This window comes from Malaclemys terrapin, chromosome 7 (genome assembly GCF_027887155.1).
Source record: "Malaclemys terrapin pileata isolate rMalTer1 chromosome 7, rMalTer1.hap1, whole genome shotgun sequence".
Classification (NCBI taxonomy): domain Eukaryota; kingdom Metazoa; phylum Chordata; order Testudines; family Emydidae; genus Malaclemys; species Malaclemys terrapin.
The window spans coordinates 61044838-61062794 of NC_071511.1; the positions used below are offsets into that span (position 1 = coordinate 61044838).

General features: G+C 44.1%; 1 protein-coding gene across 1 annotated transcript; it reads right to left on the minus strand.

Moving 5' to 3' along the window:
• Nucleotides 1-1677: 1677 nt before the first annotated feature.
• On the minus strand, nucleotides 1678-8975 carry LOC128839947 (bone morphogenetic protein 2-like). Its single transcript, XM_054033305.1, has 5 exons — nucleotides 8684-8975; nucleotides 7926-8065; nucleotides 6869-6985; nucleotides 5412-5613; nucleotides 1678-2129 (listed from the first exon to the last, which is right to left on the minus strand). The coding sequence occupies exons 1-5, from the start codon at nucleotides 8973-8975 to the stop codon at nucleotides 1678-1680; spliced, it is 1203 nt and encodes a 400-aa protein (XP_053889280.1).
• Between the last annotated feature and the right edge of the window lie 8982 nt (nucleotides 8976-17957).

Here is a 17957-nt window from a genome sequence, read left to right on the forward strand (position 1 = left end):
GCTTTTTTGCCCTTAAGAACTTTATATGCCAACAAACTGAAACAGTCTTTCAAAAAGTGCAGCTTGGGACTCAAATTACTTGGGCATTGGCAAAAAAAAGTGACTGGGGCTAATCCCAGTGGATCTGAGTTTGCTGATGGTACTCAGGCAAAAATCCTAGAAGGCTTTAGTGTGAGTTTTATTTGAATGACGACTACAGGATCAAGCGCATAGGGATAGATATTGTGTTTTGTTTTTTCAATTTTGCCATGGGAGTTTAGGGACTGATTCAGCACCCACTGAAGGCAATGGAAATGTGTCCGTTGTTTTTAATGAGCATTGGACCAGGCCTTAGAAGGGAAACTGACCAATGTAATAACATTGCAATAACATACATTGAAGACGTATTTCATAATTTTATTGGAAAATTAAATAACTCTATTACAGATTAATTAAAAATATTCCACACATTTATTTAATACAGTAAAAACAATTTGGCAATTTGCTAATTACAGAAGTTGCTATTTACAGAAACAAAGATAGCTCCCTACAGTATAAATATTTTCTCCAGCTCTCTGCAGCCGCCATGTCTCCAGAAAGTTACTGTTGAACTTGAAGAAACTACAATATTTGTTTAGCAATGAGTTTTGCTATTTCTAATGTCTACCCTGCATCGTTAACCTTTATCATACACAGGTCCAGAGCATGTGACAAAGTGGAAAAAGGCCTCAAGACATGGCAGGCATTTGCCATGTACGCACAGCAGAAAGAGCTGTTCCTGCAGCCTGGGCAGCATGGTCTCCCTCTCGCTTTAGAAAGAGTAGGGGGCAGGGGAGTGTAATGGGCCATGCTGGGCAATTGCACATGCAGGAGCTGGTGTGCCAGGCAGGTGTTGGATCAAGGCTGAGGAACAACTCTGCCACTATGTGCCCAGCACTGTTGGGGCCCCCTTGGTGGGACCTGACCCTTAGGGTTGTAGGCCTGCAAATCTGGAGCCCATGCAAATAGAGCAATACCATATTTGCATATTTGATGAATATGTATTAGTTAATTTGCATAAAATCTCTGCCCCACCCCCATTCCAGGTTCCCTTGCCCCAGCTCCTCTCCTTCCCCTTCCCCTCCAGGTTCCAGCCACCTCTCTGAATCCACCCACAGACATGCTTGACCATACAGCCCCTGCCTAAAGTGTAGTCCCCAGCTCCCACCCGATCTCCTGGGCTTGGGGAGGAATGTGCTCTTACTGTCCTGGAGGACTTTTGGGGGGTCTCTATAGTTTAGTGTCGTAGTGGCTATGAATGACACTAACCATAGAGGAGCAGTCTACAGAGACCCAGGTCCCTGGAAAGGAGCACTAGACGGATACGCAGATCGGGAGCGGGCCTGGCCTGGGAACCAGCTGCAGAGGATGCCCCCATGCCTCCAAGCATGGAGCAGAACCCTGAAGTCCTGACTCTCAGACTGCCTGGCTCCTCCCTTATCTGACATGTTATTAAACTGAACATCACAAGAGCTGTGCGTAGGTGCTGGAACTAGGGGTGCTACCGCCCCCCCGGCTTGACGTAGAAATAACAACCCAAATACATGGTATCCGCCTTCAGCACCCTCACTATAAAAGTTGTTCCAGCACCACTGGGGCTGTGGAGAATGGGTGCACCGAGTCCAGATGCAAGTCAGTTGCAGGCAGAAAGGGCTCTTGTTAGTGACAACCACAGCTCGTGGCCACCATGTCTTTATAATTCTTAAGGACAACATTCTCACTGTCGTCAAAGTACATAATGCTAATGGAACTCAGTTTGTCTGGGACACAGCACGGCGTGCTGACGTCTTTGGACAGTTTCAGCGTATGCACTATGGACTGGACGGTAGCATGGTTGGTCGCTCTTAGACTTTCCCCTAAGGGGAACAGGCAGGCCCCTTTGCAATAATAAGCCTTGTAGCCACGTGGGGAAATGATCCACCCCGCCCAACCAATTTCATGGAAGTCGACGAAGAGATCATTGAGCTGGCATGGCACAATTTGGCCTTTGGGGGAGAAGAAGGAGGTATCCCGAATTCTTCTGCTTTTGTTCACTCTGATGTTTGCAAAGACCTCGTTTTGGTGAGGTAGGTGTGATGAAGTATCGTCTTCAGGCAAGGATGGCTGGAATTCTGAAAGCAAAAGGACATGACAGGGGTAAGTTCTTTGTCATGAAGAACACAGTATTTCTGTCTAGACGTTGGGAGGAGTTTATTGCTCTCAAAGGAGACAGTCCCCATGAAACACATAGATTTAAACAAAACTGGGTAACGACCATGACACTTATGCTTCATCTATACCATGAGTAAGGGTTGTGGTTGCTCTTGTCCGTATACACATAGGCTACACATAGCTTTCATTGAGCTAACACGAATACAAATAGCAGCGCAGCTACAATAGTGCAGGCAGTTGCAGTGGAGGCATGGCTTCGCCATGTGCATGCTACCCATGGCTTAGTCATGTCTCCACTGTGCTATCCGTGCTTCCGTGGCTACACTGCTACTCAAAGATAGTGTGAGTATGTATACAAAGGCAGGGGAATCACATTCCCAGCTCGGAGTGTAGACATAGCCTTAGATAATGACAGTATTATAAATCTTAAATACTTATACATTAGGCTGCACTTCCCTCAGGACCAAATCCTGAAGTCTTCTTCATAGAGTCCTAGATTCCAAGGCCAGAAGGTACATTGTGATCATCTAGTCTGATCTCCTGTGTAACACAGGCCAGAGAACTCCTCCAGAAGGATCCCTTTGGAACTACAGCCTAGCTTTAAAAAAAGTAAAAATCCAATATTGATTTAAAAATTGCCAGTGATGGAGAATCCACCATGACCCTTGGTACGTTGTTCCAATGATTCATTATCCTCATCCTGATCCTATGTTCAAAATGCACGCCTTATTTCCAGTCTGAATATGTATAGCTTCAACTTGGCATGCAAGACCCAAAAAGCAGTGAAAATACAAAGCAAAGGGTCAGGAAATCATGAAACAGTTGGAGACTGCACAGCTCCCTGCACTACGGAGCCAAATCTGGTTATGTCTCTGTATAATAAAGCGGAGGGGAAAGAAACGGAGAGAACCAGAGAAACACGGACTGCCCAGATTTATTGACCACAAATTGTAGATGGGGCAAAGGTTCCCTACGCTGAGAAGCAGGATTCTGTCTCCAAGCTACAACATAAAGTCCTTTTACTGGACAGGGAGCCAGAATTTCACTGTAAACTTGACACTAGGCAGGTCTGTTTCACTGTTTTTCTAGTCAGTTTCACTGTCTGGTTCTCATGAGCCAGCACAATGTTGTCTTGTTTGGGTCCTTTCTGATGTACAAATAAGGCTGGAAAGTTTATTTTTAAGTTTTATTTATTTGGACGTATCAGGACTGTAAAGACTAATCTCTCTTAGCTTTGGTAGAGGATCAGTGGGAGGTGTAAGGGATGTTTGTTGTAATTTAAGAGGTGAAGTATTGAACAGTCAACAAAGACTTCCCTTATTCAAAGTGTCAGTTAGTCATTGCAGTTAAATCAATGTTTTAAAATGCAAACCAAAAGCAAAAGCAAAAAAAGTTTTAAACTACCCGACTAAAAACCCCTTCCCCTCTGGACAGCTGAGCTTCCATTTTGAGATATCACCATTTGCATAAGCTCTCCAGTCATGTAGAATCTTCCAGCCTAGACAGGACCTGCAAGTCTAATGTATGTAAAGAAGAAGCAGAACCCTTCCTCCTTTTTAAACAAACAAAACAAAACACCCTTTTGGCTTTTATTATGAGTCATAAAGAAGCAAAAGTAGATATCAACACAATATATTTTTCCTTGGCAGGTCACTTTCTTACCTAAATAAAATAACTAAAAGTTTTCTACTCCTTTTCCTTGCACAGATAGACTTAAAATTGTAACTCAGCCCCTAAGGAAACCCTGGCCAGCCTCCTGAGTGAGGGACCAAGAAGCCTCCTTAGTTTCTCCAAGGGCTTTTGCAGACCTCAGAAGGTCCACAGGAATGAAGGGGTTGCCTTCCTGATCTTCTGTTCCCCAAGCTTAGTGCTCACCGAGTCCCTCCTCTCTGTGGACCTCCTGAGATGATTTGTAGCTTGCAGCAATAGCATTCCCCTCTGAGGTACCCTAGGAGGTTTGTCAAGTAGAGAATACAGATACTGCATAACTCCATTTTCTAACTGCTTATGGCCCTGTCAGGATGTTAGATACTTAAGAAGTGACAAATCATCACACTTAGTATTAAAGACATGATTGTGGGAAACAAAAGATAAAAACCAACATTCTCTCAAGCATGCTTTCGATAGTCTACAGGGAAAGAAGGAAAGATGGTATGAACATCTCTCTACAGGGGCTGAGTTAAGGTGGCTTGAGTGCCTCATTTGAGAAGTGCAACCTTCTGCCTTCTACCTCTGCATTCCTGGATTCTCATTTTTGTTTGTGTTATTCTGTTTGTTGTTTACCTGCTTGAAAGGTAATATGCACTAAAGCCCGATATGAGCCTGCAACCTTAGCTTCATAGCCATCACATTTTTTGTGGGAGATAAATTTAATAAATAGGAAACCTTTGTAGTATAAATTACAATTTTTTTCTTTAACTTACTAAAACATTGCATGGTGGACACATGCACACACACACACACACACACACACACACACACAAACACACAATCTGAGTGACACTTCCAGCGTGTCTTCCCTTCTGGCCTTCTTCTCTCCCTTCCTCCAGTGTATCTCCTTTTCCCTCCTTCTGCTTGCTACCCTCCCTAGCATTTTGTGCCTCTTCCCCAGCTCTACCTTGCATCCCATGAGGTCCTGAACTCCACATATTGATGGAGTTGACATTGCATGCTCAGAGGCTGGGAGTCACTGGCTCTACACCTTTGACTAGAATGGTGGGCATGAAGAGAAGACATACTTAGGCCGGGTCTGTAGACTGAAGATTACAAACTTTTGTTGGCATAGCATAGCTATGTTGGTCAGGGATGCGATGAGTTGTGTTTTGGGACTGACATAGCTGTGCTGGTAAAAGCACCTAGTGTAGATGCAGTTATATCAGGCAAAACTGCACTTTTGTCAGTATAACTTGTTTTGCTCATGGTGAGGCTCGAATAAGCTTCAGTTTTGCTGGTCTAAACTGCCTCCAAACTAGGAGTGCTTTGCCTGTATAGAATACTAGTATAACTATACCAGCAAAGCGCTCCTAGTACAGACCTGGCCTAAAATGTCTGGTGACCCACTACAGGAGGAAATAATAAAATGATTCTATCAAAGCAAGCTTTTGACAGTGGCAAACCAGAATCAGTTTCAGTGTCAGAAACTGCATGTGACTCATGAAACTATCTGCAGAAAATGGATGAGGAAGTAACGGAACTAATTAAAGGGAGCGGCTGTTCAAAGAGTTACTGTTGCATTGTCTTACCAGTGGAAGAGGGCAGGAAGCTGGAAGATTTCTGTCTGTCATTATTGGTGAAGAGGACCAAGAAAGCATTCCTACTGTCTCGCATATTGTGCCGGCTCTTGGCAAACTTGACGAAGTTGGATTCCATTTTGGTTTTAGATAGATGAGTTGTAGTGATCAAAAAGCCATGGTTAGTGCTGCTGTTTCCAAACCATTTGGAAACCTCGGAACAAAAAAGAAAAGTGGAAAAGATCATTTGAATAAGTCTATCTCATTAGGACTAAGTAATATTTATATGGGAGAAGAAGGAAGAGGTTAAAGGATTGTCAGGAGATATGTATATTATTATGAAGACAATAGTTGTGACTGCCTAGTTAAGGTTAAATTGAGCTTAGTACTTAAACCAGGGACTCACCATCTTTGTGTTGTGTATACAGTGTAACTTCCCCAAAACCACAGCCCTTGCCTTTAAATACAGAATTATTTTTTGGAGAATTTACTAATACATTGATTGATTAATCTATGAGTTAAAATTAATTTTAAAATTGATCCTTGCCAGGAATTTAGAATCCTTTTTCAGACCTCTCTTTTCCCAAGTAATCTTAATAATGGAATAATACAGACTCCAGACTTTCCATATTGTTAAATCTCACACGCAGGCTACATCTGAAGAAATTAGCAATCAAGCTAAGTTATTAACAATAGCTGGATCTGACTATTATGATTGTGGACTAACAAGTAAGGCTAAGTCACTGGCTCTGGTCACTCTTGGCTGAAGCCATTGTAACATCAGAGGCAATTCAACCAGTCATCCATAGCATGCTTGTGAATCTGATCTTAAACATAGAATAAAATAATTAGATAAGGCTGATAGCACAGATTTTCAACTCATTACTGATATCAGATGGTTAATTTTGTTTTTTAAGTGAAATTCCCCACACCAAAAAAACCAGGTTCAGCTGGAGATAAGGTTGAGAGTACATATCAATAATGTAAGGGCATCTCCAAAACGTGTATTACAAACCAAAGAGATTTAGAGTTAAGGTTACATTTATAAGGATCTAGAGATATTAAGGTATGGAAAATACAAAGCTAAAGCACCCAAATAATCTTAACTCTGCCCTACAGTGATGCCATGAGCATAAAAAGAAAATGAAAAACCAATTTCTCTGAAGAAATCAATGACATCTACCCTGGGACCGCAAACATTAAAATGCTTTAATCATAATTATGTAGTTATTGTATGATGTTACTATGAGCAGAATTAAGGTCATTTGGCTGTCGCAGGCCGTATGCTGATACCAGTTAATCAGCTCAGGTTATCGGACTTGTGGCTTTGGAGCTAGAGAATTTAAGGTTCTGTCTCTGCTAGTGCCCTGAAGTTTTGGTATCCAGCATGAAGTTCCTAGCCCATGGCCATGAATTTGTTACAATATCTTTAGCATAAAAAACAACGGAATTCAGAATTCTCTGCTTACTGTCTGCGTGACATTGAACACCTCCCAGCCTTCGGTATACAAAGACAGTAATCTGGATGAAATGAGATTTCTTCTCTGCGGCTTACTTCCCCTGTCCAAAAGCTCATACACATCCACCTTGAATATGGTAATACAACAAAACAAAATTAAATGGGGAACAATTGATGGTCTCCAGCAAAGAGGTCAGCATCAAAGAAACACATTTCCTCCACTTCCAGCGTGGATTCACCCTGTCTGTTGACCTAGACTGAAACTAAAAAGTTGCTTCTGGTCAGCTTCCCATAAGGGCAAGAAGTAATGTAAATCTACTATACTTACAGATAGGTCTATCTAGATCCCTAATCCTAGATAGATATATACCCCTAATCCTCAGTATTTTTTTAGGGGTAAGTAATAAATAAGAACCTGTATATCTGGTAATCATAATGAAACAAAGAACAAAACAAAACAAAACAGTGAATATTCTCTCAGCACTTGGATATTATCTCATGTACTAAGAGCCACACAAAAAGAAATATCTGCAAATGGAAAAATCACCTGGCCATCTATTTTTTGTCTCTTTTGACTACTTGATATTGTCCCAAGTTTCCTGTTGCCCCACATATTTGCCCATTGGGTTCACAGGCCACCTGATTCCGTAGATATGGACTGGAGGGAGCTGCAGAATTTGGATCTGGATTGCAAATGTCTCAAAATCCGGGATAGCTTGGCTGTGGTTTGAGCTCACCTTCAGGGATCACTGAACTGTCCTGTTTGCTTTTGCACAGATAAACCAGTAGATTGTTTGGCCGCATGAATGTTTCATTGAAAAAAGCTCAAGGGAAAAAAAGAAACAGCCTAGCAACAAAACCAAAAACCTGGCTGTATTGCTTTGCTTGTTGAAGTCAAACTTCTAAATTGCTGGCAGTAATCACATAAAACACAGGATAGTTTCATGGGGTAGTTGGTTTCAGTCTCATTTCTTTCATGCTTGATTTTTTTAACTCTGTTAGCTTAAAGACACTGTCTGTTGATTAGTCATTTGTTATTATTGTTAATAATATAATCGCCCACTTACTTTGAGAAAATGTTGCCAAAAAGATTTTTGAGGCACATGGTTTTTATTCAGCTTGAAAACTCTGAGCTCAGCTTTTAGCATTTGTTCATTCCTCCCAACCGAAGAGATGTTGAAGTAGAAATAAAACTGATCAAAATAATCTGGAAAAAAACCCAGGACTATTAATAACCAGTCCAACATGCAAGACACAGAAAGAATACTCTGATTTTCCAAGAAATGGCAATATGTCACCTGCAGTAACAGGAAGAACTATTCAAATGTGTGTTAAAATAGTGATAGACTTAAGACAATGAAGTGAAAATAGAATTAAAAATAGATCTTCACAGCAAACCAAAAGCATATAACCATGCAAGAGCCAGGCTGCTAATAAAATGGACCAAATTGAATTTTCTGTGCACAGGATATTTTAAAAGAATTTTTAAAAAATAATCAGACCTGTGTTTATTCTGAATTTGGGATGCCCCACCTCCCCCTGCATTCACTAAGTAGCAATGAGTTTGTATCAAAGGCTTCCATATAAAAGTTTAATCTACAGGGGTCATGTATACACAAAACACTTTACATCACCCAACACCCTTCCACATTCCTACACACATACACACCAGCATACTCTTCATTCCCCCTCCCCCCCTCCATATACAGCCCTGCTCTCCCCACAAACCCATTAGCTTCAGTGGAGTTACACCAGGGGTGAATTTGCCTCCCTAGCTTTGTCTTGTCCCACTTATCCTAACCCAGCCTCCTTCTCTGTGGCTTACCTCGGTCTTCAAGGCTCCGCACCACGTTGCCTTCCAGCAGCCCTGGGGCCTTCGTGATCCCGTTGGAATCTGCCACCTTATTGAAAAGATCTACCATAAACTGGGGTGGCTTCCTGTGAGGCAGGACATCATGGGGCAAGGCCTCAATGTCAAAGACCTCCTGCAGTCTCCGCATGGCTTCGGCAAGAATCCCTTTCCTCTGCGTCCGCGCGGGCACCCTGGACAAGCGAGCGGGGTCACAAAGCAGCAGGAGCAGCAATGCGAGGCAGCGCCAGGCCTGGGATGCCGCCATGTCAACTGGATCCTCTTCGGCTGTTACAGGAGGAGAAGTGCAGCTGCAGCTCAGGTGGGCTCTGGTCTGGAGTCTTTGAGGAGTGCAGAGCTCCAGCAGGTACTTGTCACTGGCAGCCAAGCCTCCCAAATGGGCTGAGAAATCCACCCCACCAGCTCTATAAGGTTTTGCATGACAAATCTGAGCACCCACTTGGTGGTGGTGTGGTCATGGGCGGAGTTCCTGCAAGTGACAAAGTGGACAAGCAACACAACTAGCTGGCTAAACAGCCTGAATCAACACCTCTGACTTATTGCTTTATTCCAGGTCTTTGTCAGCATCCCTGCTGCAGCTAGCCACCCTCCAGTCACCAGAAGAGGGTGGGAAAGATGGACTTTTCTGTTCTTTCTAGGTCTAAGATACGGTCCCCCTTTTCAGTCCTTGGCCTTAAACCTGATAACTGTGCTAAGCATTCACTGCTTTCCCTAATCAAACACCCAATTGGATAGTGCTTTCCCTGGCCAGCTGGGTTGTAATGAGACCCACACCCTACCCCCATTATTGAAGCTTAAGGACTGTGAAAGTACACATACAGGGATTCAGTCTCAACTAGGGGAGTGTCATTTCCACTCTTGTAAGCATCAAAGAAGCCATTTGTTTGTAGTTCCCTGAATGTGCAATACCTTCAGTGATAGGAGAGATCAGTTTCTGTTCCTCCAGCTGCTTCTCTTCTTTGTCCTTCTGTACCCCTCATGCACTATTCGTTAGAGCAGGAAGGAAGGATGGGCTTGTGGTTAAGGCACTGGAGTGGGGCTCAGGAGATCTACGGGCAGTTCCCAGCCTCAGAGAAGAAAAGGCAGAAGTTGGCTGTGTATGAACCACCCAGTGGTTTAAAGCAGTAGTTCTCAACCAGGAGTCCAGGGCCCACTGTGGGGTCGCGAGCTGGTTTCAGGGGGTCTGCCAAGCAGGGCCGGCATTAGACTTGCTGGGGCCCAGGGCGGAAAGATGAAGCCCTGCCGTATGGGACCCCTGCCACCTAGGGCTGACGCCAAAGCCTGAGCAACTTAGCTTTGTAGGGCCCCCTGTGGCGTTGGTCCCTGGGCAATTGCCCTGATTGCTACCGCCTAATGCTGGCCATGGCTTTTATATGCAGAAAAACAGTTGTGGCACTGCCAGGCCATTGGGGGTGGGCCTCAGAAAGAAAAAGGTTGAGAATGCCTGGTTTAAAAGGCACACAAGGAGGGTGAACAGAAGCAGCAGCAAATTCCCTTCATTTTCATCTTGGCCTTATAAAATGCAATTCACAGAGGCAGGAATGGATGTGGCACTAAAATGCAGTATCGGACTGGAGTGAGAAATAAACCCAAATCTTAGGCCAGAGGCAGGTAACTTATGGCACGTGTGCCAAAGGCAGCACACAAGCTGATTTTCAGTGGCACTCACACTGCCCGGGTCCTGGCCACCGGTCTGGGGAGCTCTGCATTTTAATTTAATTTTAAATGAAGCTTCTTAAACATTTTAAAAACCTTATTTACTTTACATACAACAATAGTTTAGTTATATATTATAGACTTATAGACAGAGACCTTCTAAAAACGTTAAAATGTATGACTGGCTCGCGAAACCTTAAATCAGAGTGAATAAATGAAGACTTGGCACACCACTTCTGAAAGGTTGCCGACCCCTGTCTTAGGCCAACTAAGCTGCCAGATCGCTCTACCCCAGGAGCCTAATCGTGTTATTGTTCCCTGATATCAGCCCTTCCTCACCAGGTGAAGGACAACTACCAGTTGAGTCCAGAAACAATTGAAAGAATCATTATGTGCATGTACAGTGCCTAGCACAATGGAGCTGGGGACTCAATGCTACCATAATACAAATAAATAAATAAATAATACAGAAGAACAGCTGGGTCTGAGCCAATCCCCCTGAGCCAGGCACTCCCAAATTTTGCATGTATGAGGCTCAAATTCTGGATCTGGAATTGACACTGTCCAGGTCTCTCTCTGCCTTTTGGGAAGAGCAAAGGATCCCATTGCCCCTCTGTACCTCATGCTTAACATTTAATGGAAATGCAATTGAGCAACATGGCACGGAGAGTTTTGCTATTGTCCTTTCTGTTTCCCTTGTGCTGTTGTAAGTTTTAAAGACGCAGCATGACAACAGGAGCCTAGCAGCTTTGGCGGTCCTCAGCTCTGTAGGATCCCATGCAGGTGACATCCACCTCTCCCTGGCAGCATGGTATTACATAAGAAGATGACCCCAGGTGGAACATGAGCAGCAGAAGCAGATGAACTAAGCAACGAAGGACCCTGGGGCAGATCCTCTGTCTCCATGCAGATGTCTCTTAGGCTTTGTCTACATGAACATGTAATTTAAATCAGTGTCTAAACCAATTTAGTTAAGCTGGTGTAGGCTCTAGTGTGGATGCTCTTATATTGGTTTAAGTGGCTTACTGTGAGAGCGCTAAAACCAATTTCTAATTGATTTATGTTAAACTGCAATAAGTCCTTCTTACATGGAAATAAGAGCATTCACACAGGGGTCTGCACCAGTTTAACTAAACCACACCTTGAGTCAAAGCAATGCAGTGTTCTCAAGTAGACGAGACCTCAGTAAATAAAACTGCACAGAACCAGCTGCCTGCAACCCATCTCCTCTCAGGAACTAGGTGAAGTATCAGTGGAGTTGCATCTAATAGAACATTTGTAGTGTTTTCCAGGACATGTTGTGTAGTGGTGGCCAGAACTCGTGCATTCTCAGCTCTGCCCCTAGGACAAGTCACTTCATTGCTCTGCATATCATTTTTCCCCATCTGTAAAATGGATCTAATAATAATGAAACTGGGCCTCTCTTTGGTGCTTTCCATGTGAGGGAATGAAAGGATTTTACAGAACTTGTTTCGTTTAGTGCCATGATCCATTTGTATCAAGTAACAAATCTGTTGCTCCCTGGGACTTCATGGTGGTCACTGTGCTGCACACTGCCGCCCCTTGTCACTTCAGGGTAACAACCAGTAGAGAATTCAGATCTTCCTGCTCTAAAAGCACAAGCCACTACCACTCGGAGGAAGAGAATACCTACTAGCTGCTAGCAGAATAGGGCTTGTGATACACAACTGAGCACTTAGAAATCCATCCAGTAGAGGGCCGTGGTACACCTCCTCACTAGCCAGTTCCGTATAGTATTATCAGCCTCATTTTGCAGATGGGGAAACTGAGGCAAAGAAAGGCTGAATGATTTGCCGGGGTCACACAGGAAGTCTGCAGCACAGTCAGGCAAACGACCCAGATCTCTGGAGTCCTAATTATTAGCAGACTATCCTTCATACCTGGGCACAACATGCTTACCGTATGGCTTAACACATTGCTTATAAAAACATTGGTGTGAAAACTACGTGTGAAGTATAAATTATTTTGGTTTTAAAATAAGGCAACTCTACAAACTGAGCATTTTACTAACGCACACTCTTATTAGAAAGATAGATAAATCTATTCAGAATTCAGGAATGTCACTGTGTGTGTCACATGAAGCCTAAAATGTCTGGTAAGTCAGTATAGCATGATGGAAGCAACTGCAAGTGTGGCTGAGAGTTCTTTATGTTCAGTATATCAGCAAGGTGAATCATTACTGGGTGTCATGGTCTGTTACCATTCAATTGTTAAGATCTGAGCCATTTTGACTTTATACATTCCACCTACATAGTGCACAGCTGCAGTAAGGTGTGACTCTATGCCATGCCAAGAGTCCTAGACCATTGTGATATCAGAGTTGACTCAACCAGTCATCACCCTTACTCTACAGCTAATTTGAATGCAAAGATTTAATTGGTTTTTTGAGCGAGAGACTGCACAGATCATGAATTACTTGGCTCAATGGCCACACCCATGCTCCCAATTGCCACCTGCACAAATCAACACAAATCTCCCAGCATAACCCCTCTGACACAAACCAACACAATCCCCCACACAACAACACAGTCAGCACACAATGACCCCAAACACACATTGCTGCAGCACACACCCTTTATTTGCCACCCACACAAATCATCACAACTGTCCCAGCACAATACAACAGTCACTCAACCTCACTCATATTTACCATAAAATCATAAACTTGAGTTGCAAAGCTGTGCGCCCGTTTATAGCAAATGGGTGTGCACTGGGAGCAGGGTTGCATTTGAGAAGGTTGCATATGAATCCATGCACTTCAGAAACACTGTTCACTAATCCGTCACAGCTAATTGTCAGTCACATTAAAACAAAGCCAAGAAAAAGAAAATATTGATGATAACAACAACATCTCACAGTCACATAGCACCACTCAGCCTGACACTTCTCAGGGACGAGAAATCATACATGTACAACAGCACTGAAATGCAACCACTTCTGGGATGGAGTTTGGCAGCCAGACAGGGAACACCGCAGTGTATAACACTGGTGTAGATGGGAATGATCTTTTTGGCCAAAGTTGCAGAGGCAAATCCCTGCTTTTGTGAGAAGAGTCATGGGATCATTAATGTCTATGTTGAAAGGACAATCTAAAACCATGTTGTCTTAGGGGAGATCCTTCTTAGCATGGCATCACATGCTGTGTATCACTTAGCACATGCCAGTACAAAGCTAGCCCGTATTCATAGAATCATAGAAGATTAGGGTTGGAAAAGACCTCAGGAGGTCATCTAGTCCAACCCCCTGCTCAAAGCAGGATCAACACCAACTAAATCATCCCAGCCAGGGCTTTGTCAAGCCGGGCTTTAAAAGCCTCTAAGGATGGAGATTCAACCCACCTCCCTAGGTAACCCATTCCAGTACTTCACCACCATCCTAGTGAAATAGTGTTTCCTAATATCCAACCTAGACCTCCCACACTGCAACTTGAGACCATTGCTCCTTGTTCTGTCATCTGCCACCACTGAGAACAGCCGAGCTCCATCCTCTTTGGAACCCCCCTTCAGGTAGTTGAAAGCTGCTATCAACTCCCCCCACTCTTCTCTTCTGCAGACTAAACAAGCCCAGTTCCCTCAGCTTCTCCTCATAAACCATGTGCCACAGCCCCTTAATCATTTTTGTTGCCCTCCGCTGAACTCTCTCCAATTTGTCCACATCCCTTCTGTAGTGGGGGGACCAAAATTGGACACAATACTCCAGATGTGGCCTCACCAGTGCCGAATAGAGGGGAATAATAATTTCCCTCGATCTACTGGCAATGCTCCTACTAATGCAGCCCAATATGCCATTTGCCTTTTTGGCAACAAGGGAACACTGTTGACTCATATCCAGCTTCTCGTTCACAGTAATCCCCAGGTCCTTTTCCGCATAACTGCCACTTAGCCAGCCGCTCCCCAGCCTGTAGCAATGCCTGGGATTCTTCTGTCCTAAATGCAGGACTCTGCACTTGTCCTTGTTGAACCTCATCCAATTTCTTTTTGCCCAATCCTGTCACTTTTTGCCCAATCCCTACCTTCCAGGGTATCTACCTCTCCCCCCAGCTTAGTGTCATCCGCGAACTTGCTGAGGGTGCAATCCATCGCATCCTACAGATTATTAATGAAGATGTTGAACAAAACCAGTTCCAGGACTGACCCCTGGGATACTCCACTTGATACCGGCTGCCAACTAGACAACAAGCCGTTTTTATCACATATTACTTACGTGTGGTGTGTCCTGCCCATGTTTCTAACCTCTCTTGGTCCTTTTGTACTATTTCTTCGTCCTCAATATTGTTTGTAATTCCTCCTGATGTCGTATCACCTCTGAATTTCATTAATATGCTGCTTATTGTAATGAACCGCTTGTGATGGGTAAGGAGCGGTTGCATAGGTCTAAAAGATGCATCTGTGGGAAGGGAGCTTGCCTGTAAAATAATATCTGCTCACTGCAGTTAGGGTGATATGAGTTTTCACTAGGTGATATAAGTCAAGTACTTTGAGAGTCAGATGAAAGGTGCAATTTAAGTGCATAGTACTATCGCTGGGTGGGGGTATTTGCATAGGCATGGCAGGGGTGGAATCTGAGCAGGGAGCTCTATGGAGATTGCCTGCCTTTTTTGGTAATTGGAGGATTTTGAGGCCACAAACATGGCTAAAAGGAACTATACATTATGGATGGCTGTAAACCATGTAAATGCCTGGATCAGAATACCAGGAAACTTCAGAACACAAACCCAGCTCTGGCTCCAGATCTCACGGCTGACTGGCTCCCTTTTGGCTTTTGATCTGAACCGAATCCCAGGCTCTGAGCACCACTGAATATCGCAGGCTTTAGCATGTGGCTCCAGATCCAAATTTTGCAGTGGGGGCTGGTGTAAGAGCTACCTATGCCCACTCTACAACCACTTGTGGGACTCCTCCAGGGGAATTCCCAGCTGAAGAGATCAAGCTGCTTTCTATGCCATTGGCTGGACTGTAGCTCTGACCTCTTTGTTGTGAAGTTAGCCTTCAGAATAGAAACTGGATGCTACGTCTGTCCTTGTGATTTCACCAAATATTACTGGCTATTCTCTCCTCTTTCTCCTGTGAAATATCCCACCTTCCTCAGGTGCCTGCTTCTGATAGCTGGTCTCTTCCCGGCTCCCACCAAGAGATGGAAACTCTGCCAACCTCTCCATCCAGGGATGCACTGCCCTCTTGGGACTTGTCTACCCTGGGAGATTACATCGTGTTAGAATACAAGTAACACTAACAGTGTTAAACACAACGCAGCCGTCAATGTAGACAAGGTCTGTCATGCTCAGCGTTCTGCCATCCGCTTGTGGGCCCACTTGTTAACCACAACCAGCTAGATTAGAAACACAACAGTTCTTGTCTATGCTGAGGGACAGACCCTCAGTTGGTGAAAACTGGGGTCGCTCCATTGGTATCAATGGTTTATAGCAGCTCAGGAGCTGCACGGAGTGGTTAATATTAGATTAGTTAATGTTCTATAACGCCATGCAATTTCCCAGAGCTCTTGGGGATTGTACATTGTGAGGCCTATTTGAAACAAGACGCTTTCTCCTGTGGCCTGAGAAAAGCTTGATGTGTATTTCCTTGTAGATTTATTTTTTGTATTTAGCAAGCTGGCAACAGCTAAGTTTTTGAGAAGGCCTTTTTGACTTCAGTTAGCATTAGGATCAATTTTGCTGGAGCACCGGTAGTTGCCATTGATTTCCCTGGGCGTTGTGGCAGCTCAGCATTTCCAAGGTGCTGTGGAAAGGTTACCATTGTTCCAGTTTCCACAAGGTCCTGGGCCAGGTGCTGCTAGACATTTCCTGTCATGGCCAAGAGTCCTGACTTCTGGGGAAACCCAAAATGAATGAGAGATACAGACCCTGTAACTTCCCCCCATTACACTGAATATGAAATTCCCAGTGTAACTGTAACCCACTGGTCAATGTGTGTATATGGCCCGCTCAGTGCCCGATCTACAGAGGATAAGTCTGTTATAGCCCCAACTATAGAACCTGTCTATTTAGCTCAACCCATAGTAACTCATGAGGATTACTGGTTCAATCTCTGGTGTTGACCACTATTAGAGGTGGTAGCCAAGAAGTTCACACAGGGCAGAGTTAAGGTTGTTTGAATGCCTTAGCTGTGCATTTTCATCCCACAGCACGTTTGGGTTTCCTGTAAGGGTAATGTTGATTCTAAGTTCTGAGTTTGTAGTGCTTGGTTCTGATGTAATTACAACATTTCTGTAATGATTTTTACCCTTAAGTTAGTTACATATTTTCAACCTTAATTTCATTTTTGCATAGTGTGTTGTCTAGGAACAAAGAAGGGTGCAACTTGCTTTCCTCTCTCTGGGCCTCCCAGCAGCCATCCCCATTCGCCCCTCTGTCTCTGCTGCATAGCCCTGACTCTTCGCTAGCCCATGATGCATTCTCCTCTCACCAAGGAGAGCAATTGTCTGCTTGAGCAGTTCACTTGACTTCTTCTGTGGGGGATAAGGGGCAGCTTCCCTTGTGGCTGGTGCAGCCAGGGCACAGCACAAACACCATCAGCTCTTCCAACCATAGCTTGACACTTCACCCCAGAGGGAGACAGGCACTGGCCTGTCAGGCTCTCTTCAGCCCAACAGCTCCCCCAGCAGGGAGGAGGTTAGACTAATCTCCTCCTCTCTGCTTAATAAAAGCACTTTGCTCAGAGTCCTCCAGAAGCACAAATCTATAAAGGCATGGCTGAAAGAGCAAAACTCACACCACATCGGCAATTTAGAATGAGGCAGAAGTGCTGACATCACCCCAATCCCTAGAACAGCAACCCCTGAGTGGGTAGTAGTTGGAGAGAACTGGTGAGTTAAGAAGAGTAAATTCAGTATTTAGTTTGAATTGAAATGGATAAGAGAATAAGGGGCCCTAAATGAGTGTTTTTACCACATCTGCTACCCTTCCCCGTGGAGATTTGCTCCCAGCTCTAGGTTTGCCAGCACATCCTGGTGCTTCACTAGGGTCTTTAAAAGAACCTTATAAGAATCAATTAAGTCTTTAAACACCCCTATAATGGATTCACAGGTCTCCAAGTGCTTTACAAAGGAGGTCAGCATTATTATCCCCATTGTACAGATGGGGAAACTGAGGCACAAGGGGTGAAATGACTTGCCCAAAGTCATCCAGCAGGTCAGTGGTGGAGCCAGGAGCAGAACTCAGGTCTTCCAAGTCCAGTGCTCTGTCCCCTAGGCCAATGGATAGAAATTTATTCGTCAAAGAAACCCACCAACTCTGGAGTAGACTGCTGTGGCTTTTTAACAGCTCACAGTGACAGTGTAAGGTAGGAAGTGAACAACAGTGTATCCAATTGAAACTTCAGGGAAATTTAGGAAGGCAGAACATAATTACTTGAGCTGGAATTTGGGGTCAACTCCTAGTCTAGGGATAAAACTGACATGGGATCTTTAATGGTAGCTCCTTTTACATCGTATCTGACAACACAGCCAGCAGCCCAGGCGTCCCCTAACACCATGCGGGGGCATTGGCTCACTACTGACAGAAGAAAAAGTGCTTCCTACTGAATCACTAACACTA

What these genes read in the sequence shown, in the direction of transcription:
- LOC128839947 (XM_054033305.1), bottom strand. Translation starts at nt 8,975, where the DNA reads ATGGCGGCATCCCAGGCCTGGCGCTGCCTCGCATTGCTGCTCCTGCTG. An exon ending in GCGGAGCCTTGAAGACCGAG is followed by an intron (nt 8,066 to 8,683) that starts GTAAGCCACAGA and finishes GTTTTTTTCCAG; the next exon opens with ATTATTTTGATCAGTTTTAT. An exon ending in TTTGGCAACATTTTCTCAAA is followed by an intron (nt 6,986 to 7,925) that starts GTAAGTGGGCGA and finishes ACCATATTCAAG; the next exon opens with GTGGATGTGTATGAGCTTTT.